At 40.5% G+C, this 20661-nt stretch overlaps 1 protein-coding gene across 2 annotated transcripts in view; it reads right to left on the bottom strand.

The window, feature by feature from the left end:
- Window positions 1-20661, bottom strand: part of LOC135219332 (borealin-like) — a 90007-nt gene that overhangs the window by 4402 nt on the left and 64944 nt on the right. For both annotated transcript variants that reach the window (XM_064255998.1, XM_064255999.1), the window contains exons 5-6: window positions 16492-16598; window positions 14626-14799 (exon numbers count right to left, since the gene is read on the bottom strand). In XM_064255998.1, the coding sequence (XP_064112068.1) occupies window positions 14626-14799; window positions 16492-16598 (281 nt within the window). The remainder of the gene's footprint in view (window positions 1-14625; window positions 14800-16491; window positions 16599-20661) is intronic.

Here is a 20661-nt window from a genome sequence, read left to right as displayed (position 1 = left end):
CGTAGAGGGGGAAGAGGGAGAGGAAGACAGCACTAGCTTCTTATGCGCACTCTTCTCGGAAGGCGGGAATGAAGCATCGCGTTTCCTACCAGTCCTCCCAACCGATAAGGCAGCCAACTTCACATCCAAAACAGAGTCCAGCCTCTGAAGCACTGCCTGACATATGACCTCGGACTGATGTGCCGGAAAGGCTCCGAAGACAAGGAAGGGAGATGTTTCGAACTGGGCAGCAGAGATGACGTCGCGGATAAGTGAGGCGGATCAGAGGAGGCGACTGGGAGATACGTCATTGATGAGAGTGACGTCACAAGCGGTGGTAACGTCACGGCTTCCCCTCTGAGCGAGGGGGAAAGAGACGCCACTGGTGGAGGAATACACAAAGATGGGCCCCGTGACGACAACAACGGGGCTGACGCCGCAGCATCACTCCGAGACAAGGCTACAGCAGACACCGGCGGACCAATACAAGATGGCCGACTGCTCCCACCCGCGGAGACGAGGCCAGGGGAGGGGGGATGGCCTGGCTAGACTGTGAAGGGGGGGTGCGAGCCTCCACAAAATGCGCTAGCAACCCCTCCAAGGACGGGATACCCCCTAGCCCAAGTGTCTTCCAAATTGCCGCCATTTTGGACGCCTCCAACTCTGGAAAAGAAGAGAATGATGAAAAAACCTCACCCTTCTCGGGAACCGAAAAAGCTCCTGAGGAAGAGAGGGCTACATTACAAAAAATACCCTGGCGACCTCCCGATACTTCCATCGACGAATCAATGGAAGAAAAGGAAGGAGAAGCAGGGACAACGCTACTATGGGGGTTGACTACTGCAGAAGAAGAAACATCGGGAATAGGAGCAAAGCCCTCCCAAGTAGGAAGAGAGGAGACTCTCCGATGTTCCCTCTTACCATAAAACTTCCTCCACTGCACCATAGGCCATGCCCGGCATTCCGTACAAGGATTCGTAATCGTACAAAAATTTGAATGACATCTACTGCATATGATGTGAGGGTCTGTCGCTGACGAGCCAAAAAACAAGAACACAGGAACCCAGGAACTCCGGGGGCACAAACGCTGACATCGAGAAGGAGTAAAAGAAGCCATAATACCAGGTAAAAACACACACAAACACACTAAAGGAAACAAAACGGGCAAGAACCGGGAAAAGGTCAAGAGAAGAAAAAACCCAACTCTCGTCCAGGCAGTAAAGAAAAGACTGGTGCACATGATCGGCATTTGACCACTCTTCACCCGATCTACGCATGCATTGCCAGATATCCTTGCTTTCATCTGCTTTTTAACCGGATCCAGCTAGGCGCTAGAAATTATCCTATTGTTAAGACCGAGGGTTTGTTCCCGTATGAACAAAGGCTAACTACCACACTGAATGAGGATGATGGATTAGGGTAGCCAAAGAAACATCCACTTAGCCAAGCAAACTGAAAGCTTTTTAAAAGGGAAAAAACCCTAATAATTCTAGCCTGTTGTGTGATCCTTCCTGGTAAGTACTATCACCAGATGATGGATCCATACTATGTATACCTTCATGCCTCCTAAATTTAACACCAGGATTTCTCTTTAATTTGTGTCAGGAGAAAATCATCCCCACCATGATGATAAGACTAAGGGCTTCACAATTCTCATACAAAATTGTTAGTCTTGCAAGTGAGGCAAGGTAAAATAGAATTCCACATCCATTAAGCAGTACTACTTACAACCTCATAGTTTATATTTTTGTACAAAGACTTTGTATTTTAATTTAGTGAAAAAATATGATACTAGCCTACATTCGATGCAATAACTTTCGACTCCTACTCATTGCCCTCAGGTATCCTGGCTTCTTCATCATCAGAATTTGATCATTCTGGAATGTATTCCTCTTCACCAATTTCCCCATCAGAATCTAAATCTTTCAATAATTCTGCTATTATTTCATCTTCGTCTGGACTTGGACGAGGCATATTGCTTAAGCAAATGCTGAATGCTTACCAATCTAGCTAAGAAGCGTATGCTGTGATGTTACTGAGTGTGTCTTTCCGTAAGCATCTTACACAGGTCTACCTCCTATACACTTACAAGGCAAGTAGACAGGGCAGTCAAAATGACTGTTGGCCATTTGTGGTAGTGCACGCTCTATCTAAAACGACAACAAGCACTATACAGTAATACCTTGAACTTACGCGAAGTTAGGTTTCGGACCCCCTCGCGCAAGGGGAAGTTTCGCGTAAGTTTGGCACGGTCTCTGAAATTGCTAAAAATGCTTACTTCTAGAGTTTAAACACTAAAGATGACCCTAATCACGCTCCCTAAGTATTAGGGCTAACTTTTAAATGAAATTAAAGTTACTGTAATTTGGTTTAAAAGTTAGTTTAATAAATTACCCTTAAAAAAAGAATAACTGGTTGGCATAAAAATAGTTACAGTAACTACTATGTACTACATACATATCCAGTTTCATACGTATACTGTTACCCCTAATTCATGGAATGCCATTTTCTTTTTCTGTCCGAGTAAAAGTTTTCTTTGCATCACTATACTTGGGTTTTTTCTATCTGTCCACCCGCCAACGGTGTTTGCTTATGGTAACACTGCGTCCCGGGCTTTAGATAGTTACATTCAGCTTACATTCAACAATAATAACAATATCCTATTTAGAATATTAAAGGTGTTATTCGCATACAGTAAATTATTAAAACACTTTTCAGTTGCAAATGTACCCAGATATCCTTTTATTTACCTAAAACTTACACATAGAGTAACTATCTAAAGCCCAGGATGCAGTGTTACCATACGCAAACACCACAGGCGGAATTTGATGATATTTCTCATAGAAAAATACCGCGAATGCGCAAATTTTCTGCGAATAATGTGGGGAAACGTTCCCAACAGAAATCCGCGAATGTGTATGTCAGCGAATATGAAGAACGCATGGTCGTAGCTTTTATCATTTTTGAAATATTTGCATATAAATAACAATAAATAAAAAAAATTCGACATTTGGTCAACTTTGACTCGACGGAAATGATCGAAAAACGCAATTGTAAGCTAAAACTCTGTCTAGTTATATTCAATCATTTACCTTCATTTTGAAACAAATTGGAAGTCTCTAGCACAACATTTTGATTTATGGTAAATTTTTGAAAAAAAATTTTCCTTCCCTCCGCGCGCTGTATCTGTAATAATTCATTATTATATAATTTACAAGATCTGTAAATATAACCAATGACCTGGGGTCATGGCATTAGGAGGGTTCTACGTGACCAACGCAGACCTAGATTACGCTATGCGCTGTCTGCAGTAGCCTGATCTATCTCAAGCTTTGTCAACATTTTTATGTTATGATAACTTTGCACAACAACTTCCATGGGAAGCGGTTTGAACCTGTTACCTACGCCGGAAACTGTAACTTCCGAGCCGGCAGAATACGTATGTGTTTTTGTTTTTATATGAATTGCTGAGATAGCTAATGTTCCGCTATCGACGCGATGCTTTAGAATGGCAGTTCCACGCCAACGATCAAACATATTGGTCGTCCGACCGAGCTGCATCTCCTAGTATGGAGTTACAGAATAAAGTTGTTATCTTGTCAACTTGCCTGTTTGAATCATCTCCTCTAGTCAAGGAAGAACCTCTCTACTAAGATATCACGGGATGAGAGGAACCAAAAATTACTTACGAATGACAGTCGTAAGGAAAGAACAAAAAAAGTCTATCGCCAAGCGATTAAGACATTAGAAAGAGTAGGTTTGGCAGCGTATAAACGAAGAACATAATTAACAAGACCCATATCAGCCGACCGAAGGTCTACAAGAACTAACTTCCACCTTCAACATCAAACTAAACAGAGGTAAACGGGATCTTCAATCAACGCAAACCAGTTTATGAAGACGCAACTATGTCCTTCATCGAGAGGTATACAAGCATTTAACATGACGTTTGAGCAACTGTTGTCACTTATCTTCGAGAATCTACACCGGACGAGGGCAGCATCGAACATCAACGGAAAGAAGAAAACAAACACAGGGAACATCACCCGATCTAGCAAGGACGGAGGCTGTGACGTCATCAATCTTGGACTTCCCCGCGTCGAATCGTCGGCACCGAGAGACAAGGCCAGTGACCGTCATCACGACTTCCGACGCGAGACGTGGACAGGAACTGAGACGTCATCCCATGTCAACAATCCTTCGCAATATAATCTGGAGCTAAGTACCATTTTTATCTATTCAGGTCTTTTCCTCAGTGAAGTGTTGTTCATCAAGAGTCGATCGTTCCAGTATTTGGGGGCTGGGGGTGAGTTGTTCGCCATATTAAATCTTCCTTCATTACAGACCAATCTTCAACTACGAGGTTCTCGCCCGCAGATTAATTTTTTTTCTTTTCTCGTTGTCATTAACCGTTTCTTGCAGGAATTCTCCGTATAATATTTATCATATTATCTGTATTTTTGTATCTTTTGGGGGATTTTCCTATTATTATAACACACTTATACAGTACATTGCTTATGCGTTTACGTAGTGGTCGAGTGTACTCTTATAGATATTTTGATAGGATTGCAAGGAATAGAAGTGATAAGAAAAAAGTGAAAGCTGAAATGGCAACTACTCCGGCTGGCAAAACCCCAACGTGGTGACTTCTCGTTAGCGCGAGGTCAGCGATTGTCCCTTTTCAAGGTCGGGTCAATGGTTTTCCTGCCTCAAAATGTTGAGGCATGGATCTCATCTGTAGACGCTCATTTAAATGCAAAAGCATCACAGACCCAGCAGTACAATTACAGGAGGCCAAGAGCTTCGTTGACTTTGCGAAAGGCGCGCAAGTGCGTATCTAAGGGGGGTTTCTTTCCAAGAAGCGCTTACATGGGACGAGTTCAAAATTAGATTTAACGTGCCGTGTATGGGGGTGAAGAGGCTTTAGATGTAGTATTGGCATTGAGAAATATCCTTAACCAAGCCTCCATGACTCAGCTCAATGTTGTCGAGCGGGCGGCGCGTAATTGCCGACCGGCTAAATGAATATCAGGATAGTTTTTAATTAACTCCTGGGGGTGGGTTGCGGGTGCTAAAATCAAAGTGAAAGATTTTATCCGTTTGATCTACCTTACGTCTATCACTGCAATGTTGCCTGAAGCGTTAGTAAGGTGTTTTGATAAAAAATTGCAGCCCGACAGTACGGAATTAGATGTGTATAAACAAATCAAAAAACACATGTCTAAATGTACCGACCTAGATCCTTCGCTCATTCAAGTTTTTGCAAAAAATGAGAACAAGCCACAACAAGTAAAGTTGGTACATACTAATAATCAAGTTGCAGGGATGGTTTGTTATAACTGTAAACGACCAGGTCACATGATTTCAGACTGTCAGACGCGTTTTTGTTTCATACACCAATAGTTCAACTCAATTCATATAACGTTGCTACTCGAGAAATCAACAGCAAAATGCTACAAACACGCAACCAGTTGCCAGTGCAAATAAAAAGAAGGGTCCTCAGTACTATAAGAAGAAACAACCAAACGGAAATTCTGCACAACAGCAGAAACAAACAAATCGTGCTTCAGGTACCTCTGTTCCTGGGCCGTCTAGCCAGAACTCGCAAGGGCAAGCGAATTTTCAGGGTGTGATAAACAAAACAAATACCACGTAGTTCACTCCAAGGGGGGAGAGGGCAATGTTGGGTCATCAATATCAACATCTTTTGTATCAAATAATCAGTTTAATCATTTATCAGATCATTGTGAGACAATGATTTTCCTATGAAACACACGGCCGAATCAAAAAATCTGTGCAGGTTCCGTAGGTTGCAACAAATTCATGCAATTATTAGTCAAAACGAGTTGCGACCAACCTTACATGCAGTAAATTTGGACCATAAGTCATTCACTTTGTTCTTTGATTCTGGTAGTCCACGTAATATAATGGATTTAAGGACTCATCATTTACTCTTTCAAATTTCCCTATAGAAAAGTCGGAATAAGGCTCTCAGGCATTGGGAATAATGAATTAAATGTTGTGGGCGTAACTCATGTACAGTACAAGGGGTCGGTAAGCGCACGTTTGCTGATACCTTTGTCGTTGTACAAAACATTAATATGTATCCCGCAGTAATTATCGGATACCCGTCTATGGGCACTCAAAATATTATCTTAGCACCTGCAAAACACGGCGTGTATATCAAGAGGAAATTCTATAGGTCTTCTAATACCCTAAAATCAGTTTTAGATAATAAAGAGACAGACAGAGTTGTCACTTACATTACGGAACCAATCACCTGTCTCATGAACCAAGAAATAATACAGGCAAACCCAACAGAACTCTCGCTCACCCGTAATATCAGCTTGCACGCAAACTCTCGAGCCTAACGTAACTTCAAATATATTAGTGCGTGTAAAGAGAACCTTGCCAGGATCTGAAACATTAATCCTTTCCGAAACTCTGAAAACACACGGATTATCCGTCACACAAGCCGTTTATACAGTCGGCTCACAACAACAATGTAACATCGAAGTCTGTAATCATTTGAATACCACTTTAGTAATCCCCAAAAATCAACATATCTTGGATGCCGAAGTTTATAAACATCGCATTCTTACCGTAGCTGAGATAAATCACGCTCAATCAGTCGCGGATGAAACCCTTTTGCAATCTATAAAGAACAAAATCAATCAGGACATTCAAGAAGAAGAAATTCAGCAGAAATTTTTGAATCTGTTAACTAAATATCATGATGTTTTTTCCACTACGGATGGAACCTTAGGAAAAACGGATGTCATCGAGCATCAAATAAGGCTCAAGGACAAACAGAAAGTAATCTATGTACCTTCGTACAGACTTCCTATGAAATTTCAGAATGAGATAACAGAGGAAGTAGGTAAAATGTTAAAAGAAGGAGTCATTAGGAAATCAAAACAGCCCTTATAATTTTCCGTTAATAGTAGTACCGAAAAAAGATCGAACTTGGCGGATATGCGTAGATTTTCGTCGTTTAAATGAAGAAACAATCCCTTGACAGATTCCCAGTACCATGTACCGATGATATCCTATCTTTACTAGGCCAGAATAAATATTTCACAAGCCTAGACTTACTAAAAGGATTTCATCAGATTCCGATGGAACAAGAAAGTATCCCATACACTGCCTTCAGCACAGCCAGGGGACATTATGAATTTTTTGCGTATGCCTTTTGGTTTACGTTGTGCTCCTATAACTTTTACCGTCTGTAGTAAAAACGTCGTGTTGGCGACTTGTTGGGAGATATACTACATTGCCTACTGGATGGACTTAGTAATCTTTTCCACATTAGAAGAACATTTACGTAAATTGGAGTTAGTGTTACAAAGGTTAAGGCAGCATAATTTAAGGGTAAAGATAAGTAAGTGTGAATTTTTTTTTTTAAAAAACAGAACTAGTCTATCTAGGTTTCACGGTTTCTAGTGAAGGTCTTAAAGTCGTCCACGATAAGGTGTCGGCTATCCGTAACTTTCGATACCTACTACGTCCAAGGAATACAGCAATTTTTAGGATGCAGCGGATACTATCGCCGCTTCATCCGCAACTACTCAATCATAGCCGCTCCCCTAACCGATCTTATAAAAAAGGGCGTAGATTTCGTATGGTCTGAAAGTCATCAACAGGCGTTCGATAAATTGAAAGATGAACTGTGTAGTTCTCCTATCTTGAAATTTCCTGACTTCGGTAAGGAATTTTTCATAGCAACAGACGCCTCAGACCTAGGAGTAGGTGGGGTATTGCTTCAACAATATGATAGACAGTTTTTCCCTATAGCTTTTTATTCACGTAAACTGAGACCTTCCGAAAGTAAATATGCAGTAATAGACAAGGAAGGGCTCGCTATTGTTAATTCACTCGTGCACTTTAAAGTTCATAATATACGGTTATCACGTCAAGGTTTTCTCACTGATCATAAGCCCCTAACCGACTTCTTTTAAAGGCTTTAGTCCACGTCCCCAAGCCGAACTCGGTGGCACATGATCATTCAGGACTTGGCGCGAGGATCGGGTATTTACCTGGGAAAGCAAATATCATTGCTGACGCATTATCACGCAACCCCTCTTCATCTTGTACCGAGCCATTAGCTGAATTAATAGATATCTCAACCTCCATGCCCGTTGTTAAAACTATATCTGAACAGGAAGATCTGGCTGGAGTGCTGAACTATTACAGACGGAACAAAGAAAAGATCCGCAAATAGAAAAAAATCATCATTGCGTTAAACGGAAATCCGAAGGAAAAAGAATACCTAAAGTATAAGCAGCAGAATTATATCCTACAGGACAATATCCTGTGTAGATCCGTGACGAGGAAAACCCGCAACACACCGCAGTTGAATAACAACCAGGTGGTGGTGCCTATCTCACTCATACCCACTGTCTTAAAGTGGTTGCATGAAAAATCCACTGCATGGACACCCGGGTTATACCTTGATGTCACAGAAAGCCAAATCCTTATTTTATTGGCATACGATGCTTACAGATATAAAAAAGCACATAGCAAATTGTCGCACTTGTCAAGAATACAAAGGGCACACGAAGACACCTGTCAGCCTAGGGGCTTACCCCGTGCCAAATCAACCCTTCGAAAGAGTACATTTAGATTTATTAACAGGATTTTACGAGTCAGACAGAGGAAATAAGCACCTCCTAGTAATTATGACGCTTTGACTCAATATACAGAACTTATAGCGCTTAAAACAAAAACCGCGGTCGAGTGCGCTAGGAAGTTTTACGAGTGCTACATTTGTAAACATGGAATTCCACACATCATTATCTCAGACTCGGGCGGGGAGTTCAATAATCATTTCCTTAACTCCTTGTGCGAATTCCTTTGTATAAAGAAAATCAATACCATGATTTATCACCCAGAGTCTAATGGGCTAGTGGAAAGGGCAAATCGTAAGGTTTTAAACATTTTAAGGGTCACCTTAGGGGGGGCAGATCCCAACTGGGACATTGCCATACCTGCGGTACTAAGCACACTTAATCACTCGTATCATGTGTCTATTAAAATGACACCGCACGAGGCACTGTACAGTATCCCGGCCCGAACGCCTTTCCCACATCTTAAAGCCTACAACTAATTTATCAAATCCTCTAAAGGATGTTATGGTGCAAGCATAAGTCGATATAATATAATTCGTAAGAATTTAGAAGAAGCACAGATCATAATGAAAAAAAATCATGAGAAAATAGCTAAGCCAACTAGAACATATGCCGTGGGCGATCAGGTATACATACAAGTATACGTACGTAAAGGTTTAAATTATAAACTGACACCTAAGTTTGAAGGCCCGTTTAACATTTTAGAAAATTTAACGGCCAATAGAGTTAGGGTTCAAAATGTATCCAAACCCACTGATGTGAGAATAGTCCCATTGGCACATATCAGAATCTAAAGAAGGGTAGATGGAGTGAGGGAAAAAATGGTTGTATTTATGAAACTTGTATAATAATTTATATATATATATCTATTAATCATATTGTATGTAAACCTATTCTTTTACGCGAGTTATTACATCTGTTTTGTTACTCATTGCAGGTTTTCAAAAATGAATCTGTTATTGTTAGGAGTGATATTGTGTATTCAGACATCTTTGTTGTATGGAAAGAGCGCTAGGACGCAAGACATAGAATTTAATCATGGCTCGATTATCGAGAGAATCGATGATGTATTCATCGTGTCAAGTAATATTGTTATTGAAGTAGATATGCATGCTATTTTCTTACCTGAAGATGACGTCCTTAACTTAAAGAATGACCTGATGAGGTTTGGTATTTCCCTTAAGGAAATGCATGAACATAATTCATGCTAACTCAGAGATTTCGCTAGCTCAAACACTAAGCGTCGCGGAAATGTTGTCTTATGACATACAAAATAAAACCGCCGAGGCAGAAGAACTCGCTCGTGACCTGCTGATGTGGTCTGTGCGGCACAATACTCTTGAACGCCGCAACCCGCTTATTCTAGCTGGACTAAACATCTTAGGATCAGTTGCGAATCTAGGCTTAGGAATCTCAAATCGCCTCAAGATAAATAATCAAAATAAAAGAATTGAGTTTTTGCAACACAAAACGGAACTGGCCTTATCAGAACTTCGCAGCCAGTTATCTTCGATCAATCAAATAATGAATATCGTTAATGAACATTCAAAATAATATCGATCAGGTCATGGAAGTTCAACATTTGCTGGCTACTTTAGCTTACTATAGTTCGAAAATAGATCATATCCGTGTGAAAATATCACATTTTATTGAAAAGTCAAAAGATTACGTAGAAGCAATTACGTTAGCAACAAAGGGTGTGTTATCTCCTCACCTCATGCCTATTAAAGATCTGACGTTAACTTTGGAAAACGGACGGGAGAAGCTAGGTTATATTCCTTTATTAGATGCCCATAAAGTAGAATTCTATTATAGCCTAATATCAGTCAGCGTTGAAAATTATAGAATTATGATCACAATTCCTTTTGATTCTTCCGATGCTTGGCAATCATACAAAATAGCACCGTTTCCTACTTTTATGACGAATAACTCAAATCCAGTAAATATCATTTAACGGGGCATGTACTGATTTCTTCTGATAAGAAATCATTTACAGTCATTAAAGACTTAGATAAACTCACTCACTGTTCAGAAGCCATGAATAATAAAATTTGTACAGCTGACTCTTTTGAATTCTATCCTATATCAACGGATTCATGTGAGTTAGACATAGTGCTAAACGCTCTCTCTCTCATACAAGCGAAGGTTGTCTGGGGAAACTTTATCCCTTTTACGGTAATAAATTCAATTACAGGATGAATAATGGTTCCTGGATCCGTTATGATAAGGCCGGATTCGACGTCGTGTGTCCGGACAGTACCACCGCCCATGCCCCTATCTTCGTAGCAGCCGATGGTTGTACGGGGACAACTACAAACTATACCGTCAGAGGGGTCAACACGATAATACGTGAGAAGGCGTATTTCGCGAACTACACGTGGGCTTCCACAATCGTCCCATCGCTACCTCTCCCATACAACGCGCGGAGTAGCTCATCGTCTGACGCAACTGGCTGAGATGACCCACGCGTTATCGGACTTATGCAGGTGGAGAAAATCTTCGCTACTACATTCTGCTAGCCGTGTTCAGCGGGACGGCCATATTGGTTATCGCCGTCAACATCTTTGCTTGGCGTAGGCTAAGGCGTAAACAGAAGGATCTCCAAGGGAACGTACTGGCCCGTCTAGATGACGTACCCGTTAAACTCAAGTCGTTTGCGTTTAGGGCCGCCTGAACTTGGCCACTTCAGTTCGTGCCTAGGGAATTGTCTGGAATTGTGTTGTGTGAAAAGCGGTCCGTATGCTGGCAAAAATGTAGGACAAGAATGACTCACGCCTTTGCATTTGAACAGTTAAAGTATCTCCAGGGCGCCTAATAAAGCATTATAGCCCAATATTATACATTAATATATTCCTAAAGGTATTTTTCGGGCACCTAATAAAATATCAGCCCTATATATTGAATTTCTGCAGAATTACATTGTTATACCATTGTACAATTATATTTATCTATTACAAAGAGTGTCAAGTACTCTTTAACAATTATCCATGATCATGCTATAATCATTATTTAGTAACCATTATTCTTAATCAGGTTACCTGTTATCATATTAATCATGTATACCATGTTTTGATTTTTTACCTTTTTATTATTTTTGGGTACATAATCATTATTATATACCAACATGGATCTATATTTTCCATGCATTTATCTTTTTTTATGAATATGTCAACAAAGGTACGTAACAGAACCTTTTTATGCATTTAATCACTTAGTATGTTACGAGCACGCTCCTATGGACAATGTTTAAAGTAATTTTTTTTTGTTATTCAAGGCTTGAATAGGTAGCAGTCCGAGCCTAATGTAATAATTACATTATTATATAATTTACAAGATCTGTAAATATAAACCAATGACCTGGGGTCATGGCATTAGGAGGGTTCTACGTGACCAAAGCAGACCTAGATTACGCTATGCGCTGTCTGCAGTAGCCTGATCTATCTCAAAGCTTTGTCAAACATTTTTATGTTATGATAACTTTGCACAACAACTTCCATGGGAAGCGGTTGACCTGTTAACCTACGCCGGAAACTTGTAACTTCCGAGCCGGCAGACTACGTATGTTTTTTATATGAATTGCTGAGATAGCTAATGTTCCGCTATCGACGCGATGCTTTAGAATGGCAGTTCCACGCCAACGATCAAACATATCGGTCGTCCGACGAGCTGCATCTCCTAGTATGGAGTTACAGAATAAAGTTGTTATGCTTGTCAACTTGCCTGTTTGAATCATCTCCTCTAGTCAAGGAAGAACCTCTCTACTAAGATATCCAAGGGAGATGAGAGGAACCAAAAATTACTTACGAATGACAGTCGTAAGGAAAGAACAAAAAAAAGTCTATCGCCAAGCGATAAGACATTAGATATCTTGGCCGCAAATCTCCAAAATGTTTGAGTCACATTGCCGTAATATTTGCACCATTTTATATTAGCCGTTATGTCAAGTTTTATATATGAAAATGTGCGCAATTTTATGTAGAATACAACAAAAAATAACTCATGGCCGTAGCTTTTATAATTTTTGAAATATATGCATATAAATCACAATAAATAGAAAAAATTTGACATTCTGTCAACTTTGACTCTACCAAAATGGTTGAAAAACGCAATTGTAAGCTAAAACTCTTACAGTCTATTAATATTCAATCATTTACCTTCATTTTGCAACAAATTGGAAGTCTCAAGCACAATACTTTGATTTATGGTGAACTTTTGAGAAAAACTTTTTCCTTCCCTCTGCACGCGGTATCTCGGTCGCAAATCTCAGAAATATTTGAATCACTTTGTCGTAATATTTGCATAGTTTTATATTAGCTGTTACATAGAGTTTTATATATGAAAATGTGCACAATTTCATGAAGAATACAGCAAAAAATAACTCATGGTTGTAGGTTTGACCAATTTTGAAATATTTGTATATAAATCATAATAAATAGAATAAATTCGACATTCGGTCAACTTTGACTCGACCGAAATGATAAAAAAACGCAATTGTAAGCTAAAACTCTTACAGTCTAGTAATATTCAACAATTTACCTTCATTTTGCAACAAATGGGAAGTCTCTAGCACAATATTTCGATTTATGGTGAATTTTTGAAAAAACTTTTCCCTTCCCTCTGTGTGCGGTATCTCTGCCACAAATCTCCGAAATGCTTGAGTCACATTGTTGTAATATTTGCCCCGTTTTATATTAGCCGTTACATAGAGTTGTATATATGAAAATGTGCGCAATTTCATGTAGAATACAACAAAAAATAACTCATGGTTGTAATTTTTATAAATTTTGAAATATTTGCATATAAATCACGATAAATAGAAAAAATTCGACATTTGGTAAACTTTAACTCGACCGAAATGGTTGAAAAATGCAATTGTAAGCTAAAACTCTTCCAGGCTAGTAATATTCAATAAATTACCTTCATTTTGCAACAAACGGCAAGTCTCAGCACAACATTCGATTTATGGGGAATTTTTGAAAACAACTTTTTTTTATGTCCGTGCGTTACGAATTCATGCATCATTTTGTGATATATTTTCTCTGTGTTGCTTTGATCGTTTTACAATTTGATATATACCAAAATGATCGCAATTTAGTGTACAATACAATGAAAAAAAATTAACTCATTAGCTTCAACAGCGTGATTTGCATACAATTATACATGAAATTTTTTTCTCGCGCTGTCATATATTCCAATATTTATATATGATATATTTTTTATTTCTGATGGTTGCATACTAAACTTCAAGGAAAAAAAAAAAAAAAAGAAAGAAAGAAAAAAAAAAAAACCTAATCTTGGAAAGTAAGCGTGCTGTGATTTTTTGAAAAAAAAATCTGCTTCAGCGCTCTCCTGAAACCCGCCGCCATACGGGAGATGATTTCTGAAATACAGCTTAGGCGTTTAAGGGTTAATAAGACCATACAGTAGCAGTTATCTGGCCTACAACAATACATGCTGCCTAGTAACCCGCTCACAAAAAGTATAGCAACATATATTGGTAATAAAACCACTGGTCTTTTTCTCAATAACAGGCTATTGACTATGAAAGGTATGAAACCGATTTTCTGCCGGTGGAACAAGCAAGGAACATCTCTCAATTAAACCAAGTGAAAAAGTAACGATAGTAAATAAGAGGGGTGGCTGCTTCATTTGTCTTACTATTACTAAGTGTAAAATTTGAGACTTTATCACTGATAATGCAGGTGAAACAATGCCTTTATAAAGCAATGATTCCTTCTAGAATATGACCACTTTAAAATTATTATCAAAATCTGTTTATCTTAACAGATTAAGCATTTTATTTATATATATATAAACACACACACACACAAGACACAGTATGCAAAACTTCTCAAAGACCCAGACTTGAGAATAAGTGAAGAATTCAGTTACACTTTCAATGTCAATGAGGTCTCCATGATTACATGTAATGCAGTTTATTTTAAGAAATGTTAATGTAAAATACCTATACAGAATCTAAACTATGGCAAGAAAAAAATATATATACATATATATTTACCTTTGGTGACACTTGCAGGGGAGATCCTGTGAGAGAAATTGCAATTTCTCCCATTCTGGGTTTTCTTTTAATTGTTCCAGGAGGCAGAGGAGTGCGAGGGTCAAATTTGGGAGTTACAAACTTTGACATGAATGAAGTATCAATGCCTTGCCCCGCAGGAGTAAAAGGCACATCCTATAAAATATAAGAGTAAAATATTTATATTCAAACAGGAATGCAAAATGTCATCTTATTTACACTAAAACATTTCTTTAAGGGGAGCACTGATGCCATAAGGCCCCATTATAAAGTAAGTGCTTGTTGCTACCGTAGGGCTGAAGGGATTTGTTTAAAATTTTTACATTACCCTACAGCTAATAATGAAAATTCTCTCATAGAGAAATTTAGAAATTCGACCTCCTAAGTTATTTGTTTTGCAATTGAAAAAATCATGTCACTTTTCAAAATTAATATATAAAATTAAAAGTTCCACAAAAAAGCAATTTTCCCCATGACAATATCAAGATACATATATTTATACACTCTAAAAGTGTAATTGAATTTGGTTCAGTCTTTCTGGAGCAATAAGCATTTAGTTTTAACTAAAGTAAGTTTTATAACTGCAAAAGAAAAAAAATTGCTTATTTTGTAATAACTATGAAACTATGACAATTAGAAAACTCATTTTTGCACTCATCCACAAACACCAGAAATCCACACTGAAACATAGAAAGAAAATGTGGGCAAACCACGCTAGCTTTAGGGAGGAGAGAGGGAACAAAATGTCCTCCCTCAAAGGTGGTAAAAGAGTAACTGTTGCTGCTGGGGATGTGGGTAGTCCCAATTATCTTGTAACTGAGGACATAACACTAGTCCCTTGCATTGACAATTTTACTGATTTTTTACTGCTTCCAGCTGGTGCTAGAAGATTTATCCTAATGTTAAGACTGAAGGTTTATTTCTATATGAGCAACCATAGTTAATTTCATGAGGGGAAAAATAAGGATATCTCCTAAATAAGGATATCTCCTAAATGTTATCGGCAGGGGTTCTGTTCCTGGCCGGGTGCTGATGAACAAAAACTGCAATCAACCGAAACCCAGTAATTTATGGTGCTTGTGGGATCAAGTTTTGATTCATGGAGCCTCTATTAGGTATGTTATGGCGCCATAACTCTATTATAACCAAAATGCAGCCCATTATGTCACCATAAATTGCTGATTTTTCAGGCCATATTAACCAGATTGCCATTAACAGAGACTGCCTGTATATCTTGTGGATCAAATATGACAGATAAGTCTTTTGTTTGTCACTTTTTCGTAAGTTCTATTTCAACTGAGATCTTCCACATTTACAATTGATCCCTGATCCCCTTTTCCTGCCAAGAGCAACTAGATTTACTGAACAGCATCACCAATATGCAGTAAATATGCCTTGCTGTCAAACTTCTCAGCACCAGAAGTCCTTTATTCCTCACACTGTTCATTGTGGAACAGTCTCCCTCAGGATGTCGTGCAACTGGAACTTCAAAAAGTTCAAGCACAGATTCAATGCATTACTTTCATTTTTTATCTATTTATCAATTTGCTAATTTATTTTTTCTTTTTTAATAAGTGTGATCTCTTTTTCTGTATTTCCCTTTACCAACTCTTACTTCTTTCCAATGAGCACCATATTCTTTGGAAGCTTGAACTGGAAGTCAATGGCCATTGTGGGCTTGTCCCATATGAATAGGATTCTTCTGAATAAAAATTATAATTGTATAAAAAATGAGTCTTGTATATTGAAAACATGAATTTATGATTGAAAAGAAAAAGAATGAAAGGAAATATCAAAAACATACAAATTCTATTCTTATAAGTAAAAGGTTGACATACAGCTACTTACTAAATTTACTTTTTTTGTGCGTAGACCTCTGGTAGTTGAAAGTGGAGGAAGCATATTATCAACCTGACTGGTTCCCAAAACATTCTTCTGTCTGTTACTTCTTGTACCTATTCAGTGAAATGGAAAAAATGAACAATTTTTAATCAATGTGTATTTTTCATAGCTAACAAACCTGAGGTCTTAATAATGGGATCATTTCCTGCGCAAGGTGGTAACCGGTCGGATCAATCGAAGCTTGAAAAGCAAGGGATCTGTGACCTCTGGTAACCCTGATCATCTAATGCGTTGAGGCTGGAAGCCACACACATATGCTGTGACTCGTCAGTCTTTTTCCCAACCCAGAATACCTGAGAAGGTAGAAGGGCGGCTAAAGGTGGGCCATTACCCGTTAAGACCTCAGGTTTGTTAGCTATGAAAAATACAAATTAATTTAAAATTTGTTATATATTCATAAGTAGAACAAACCCTTAGTCTTAACAATAGGATAGACTTATACTTGGTGGAGGTACAAATATCCTAATCAGCTGGGGGTTAACCCACCTGCTCACTGTTTCAGAAGATCGATTCTGACCCATGTGATGCAATGCCCGTGAGAGGTCCGATATTCGATATCTAACCCCTCAGCCATCTGGGCTGACATAAAATGATATACAAGCAGATTCATTGCATTTGGGGACTCTATAAGAGAATTCTGGCAGTCGTGATAACAGATTGAGGTCCCGTCTGTATCAGCTCTCAATCCCCTCTCTCTCTTGCTAGAGAGGGGAGACAAGTTGCTACTGATAAGCCCTTTAATTACTTGGTTATGATGTAAAGAAGTTATCAGTATGACTACCTTACTCACCAGCATCATACCAGACTAGCATCATGACACGTCTATTCCTCTACTCGCCCGTAGGTAGAGGAAAGGAACAAAGAGAAAGAAAAAGACCAGCCAACTCACTCATTCTCTCTTCCACACAATCATCATAGGTAAGATACAATTGTCCCGTAAGGATACCTGGTGAATTACATAACTTGTTCGGCAGCCACCACAGGACCCAAGGAAAACGTGTCTAAGACTTTTGTGGAATGTCTCTTAGGTAAAATGAGGTGTACATGGTCTGGACTCGCCAGGCACCAGCGTCCAGAACTCTGTGAACAGCCAGCCTGCACAGACTCATCGGTGTGCCCCTCCCTAGAGCTGTATGCTCCTCTAATTACCTCCCTAATCTAGAAAGAAAGGGTATTCCTGGATATTTCCTTACTGACCTGTTCTGTCTTTATGGAAAGTCTACGACATCTAGGTTTTAGATGGCGAGTTCTTTTCAGATAGCACCTCAGGGATCTGATAGGGGATAGTAAGAGCTCCTGAGGGTCACCGCCTACGAAGTCGTCTTTCAATGATGGGACAGAGAAAGACTTGAATCTGTCATCTTGCACTGAGGGGTTCTGGGTCTTGGCCACGAATTCTGGGACAAACTCGAAGGACACTGACCCCCAACCTCTGGTGTGCGAAACATTATAACTCAGCCTGTGGAGTTCTCCCACCTTCTTCGAAAGAGGCCATGACTAACAGGAAGACTGTTTTCAGTGTCAAATCCTTGTCCGAAGCCTGACATAGAGGCTTGAATGGTGTTCTAGCGAGGCTCTTCAAGGGCAGTGAAATATTCCATGTTGGGGGTCTGAGCTCTCTTGGTGAACAGGTCTGTTGGAAACCCCCGAACAGCATGGCGATCTCCCAGGATACCGAAATGTCTACACCTCTCAAGCAGAACACTAGGCTTAGTGGTGTCCTGTAGCCTCTAATAGCTGAGATTGATAGGCTTTTCTCATTCTTAAGGAAGACTAGAAAATCCACTATGCATTGAATAGAGGCTTCGAGTGGAGAGAAACCCCATCGACATCAATCAGAGAATACCGTCCACTTTCCTTGATATACTGCTGCTGATGAAGTTCTGAGGCAGGTGGACATATCTCGCATTGTTTGCTGAGAAAAGTCCTTCTCTCTGAGGAGATGCTTGATAGTCTCCACCCATGAAGCTGGAGGGACTACCATTTGGTGAAATCTTTCTACGTGAGGCTGTCGCAGAAGTTGTCGCCACGGTGGGATTCTCCTTGGAGCCTACGACAAGAGTCAGAAGGTCCGGAACCACTCTGCTTGGGGCCATAGAGGTGCTACTAACATCATCCTTAGATTCCAAGAGGCCTTTATTTTGTTCAGGACCTGGCGGATTAGGCAGAACAGGGGGAACGCATACACTTCGATGTCATCCCAGCGATGTTGAAAGGGATCCTCTGCCAGAGCCTGAGGGTCTGGCACCACTAAGCAGTACACCTGTAGCTTCCTGTTGAAGCGTGTTGCAAAGAGATCCAGTACTGGTCTCCCCCATACTTGAAACAGCCTTTCTGCCACCTCCTGATGTAAAGACCACTCCTTTCCTAGGATCTGGTTCTGATGGCTCAGTTTGTCTACCACTACGTTCTTCCTTCCTGGGATGTATCTTGCCAATAGTTCCAGCGGGTTGTCCACCGCCCATTGGTGTAAGTCGACTGTCAGTAAATGCAGTTGATGTGACATTAGGCCTCCCTGCTTGTTCATGTAGGCAACCACTGTGGTATTGTTCGACACCAGAACTACTGAGTGTTCCTCTACCTTCTCCCGAAACTCTATGTCCCAGAAAGGCTGCTTTCAGTTCCAGAACATTGCTATACAGCCACTTTTCCTCTGCACTCCTAAGTCCACCCCGAGCTGGAGACATCAAAGAACAGCAGGAAGTCCATGGGAGAACGTAGGGGCACCCCCATGTGGTGTTCCGATCGTCCAATCACCACTGAAGATCTTGTCTCACTTTCTCTGATAGTGGTACTCACTGCCCAGGGGAATCTCCTGCCAGCAACCAGAATTCTTTCTGCCTCCACTGCAGTGACCAAAGATGTAACCGACCTTGAAGGACCAGCTTCTCCAGGGAAAACACAATCCCCAGTAGTACCTGCCACTGATGAGCTGGTTGGTCTGGTTGTGAAAGGAATTTGTGCTAGTACAATTTCTCCAATCTCTAGTCCGATGGGAAGACTCTCGACTCCATTGTGTCTATCACCATCCCCAGGCAAAGCGTCCTCTGGCTGGGAACCAGTTTTGACTTCTCTAGATTTATCATGATACCCAGTTCTTGACAGAACCAAAGGAGTCGGTCCCTGTCCCGGTAGCTTGTCGCTGGAGCTTGCTAACACTAGCCAGTCATTGAGATATCTCAGAAGTCGAATCCCTTGGACGTGAGCCCACGATGAGAAGAATGAATATCTGTGTGAAAACCTGAGGCGATGTGGTTAATCTGAAGCATAGGACCTTGAATTGGTAGATTCGTTCCCCGAGAGCAAATCGCAGAAACTTCCTGGACGAAGGGTGGATAGGAACCTGGAAGTAAGCATCTTTCAGGTCTATTGAAAGCAAGAAGTCATTGTCCCTTACTGCTGCTAGGACGGTCTAAGGGTCTCCATTTTGAACCTTGTCTTCTTGATGAACAGGTTCAGGGATGACAGGTCGATCACTGGCCTCCAATCGCTTATTGCCTTTGGCACCAGGAAGAACCAACTGTAAAATCCCGGTGTGAGATGCTCTACTTCCTCTATCGCCCCTTTGTCCATCATCTTTGACACTTCCTCTCAAAGGGCTACGAACTTTGGTGGTCCCTGTGAATACTTCAGGTTGAGGATGGGCTTGTCTGAGAGGGAAGGGGAGAGTTTGAATGGTAGTAGATATCCCACCCGAAGGACATCCACTACCCACTTCTCTGCCCCGTGATTTTGCCACTTGGCCCATCGGCTTCCCAGGCATCCCCCTACCTGCAGTAACAGAGAGGAAGAGGCACCCACTCTATTGCCGGCTCCCTCTGCCTCTGCCCCTCGCTGGATTGAAAGGGGCGTTGCTGTTTGTTGGACTTGGCTTGTGAGGTTGCCTGTGGAACCTTAACACAATCAAGTCCTTGCCGTTATTCACTGGAGAAAGCCTCCTCATCTGCCTTTGGGGAAGAGGAGGAAGGCGCCGAGCTATTGCTTCCGGCTTCGACACCCCTTGGTGTACTAACCTGTATCAGCTCTTCGGCAGTCGATCGCCTCCTCCAACTCTGTTCTTGGAAACAGGAACTGGGACCCCAAGATATCAACATTCCTGAGGGCCGATACAAAGTC

This window comes from Macrobrachium nipponense, chromosome 1, assembly GCF_015104395.2.
Source record: "Macrobrachium nipponense isolate FS-2020 chromosome 1, ASM1510439v2, whole genome shotgun sequence".
Taxonomy (NCBI): domain Eukaryota; kingdom Metazoa; phylum Arthropoda; class Malacostraca; order Decapoda; family Palaemonidae; genus Macrobrachium; species Macrobrachium nipponense.
Note: the sequence above shows the minus strand (reverse complement) of the source record. Positions and strands in the feature narration are given on the sequence as shown.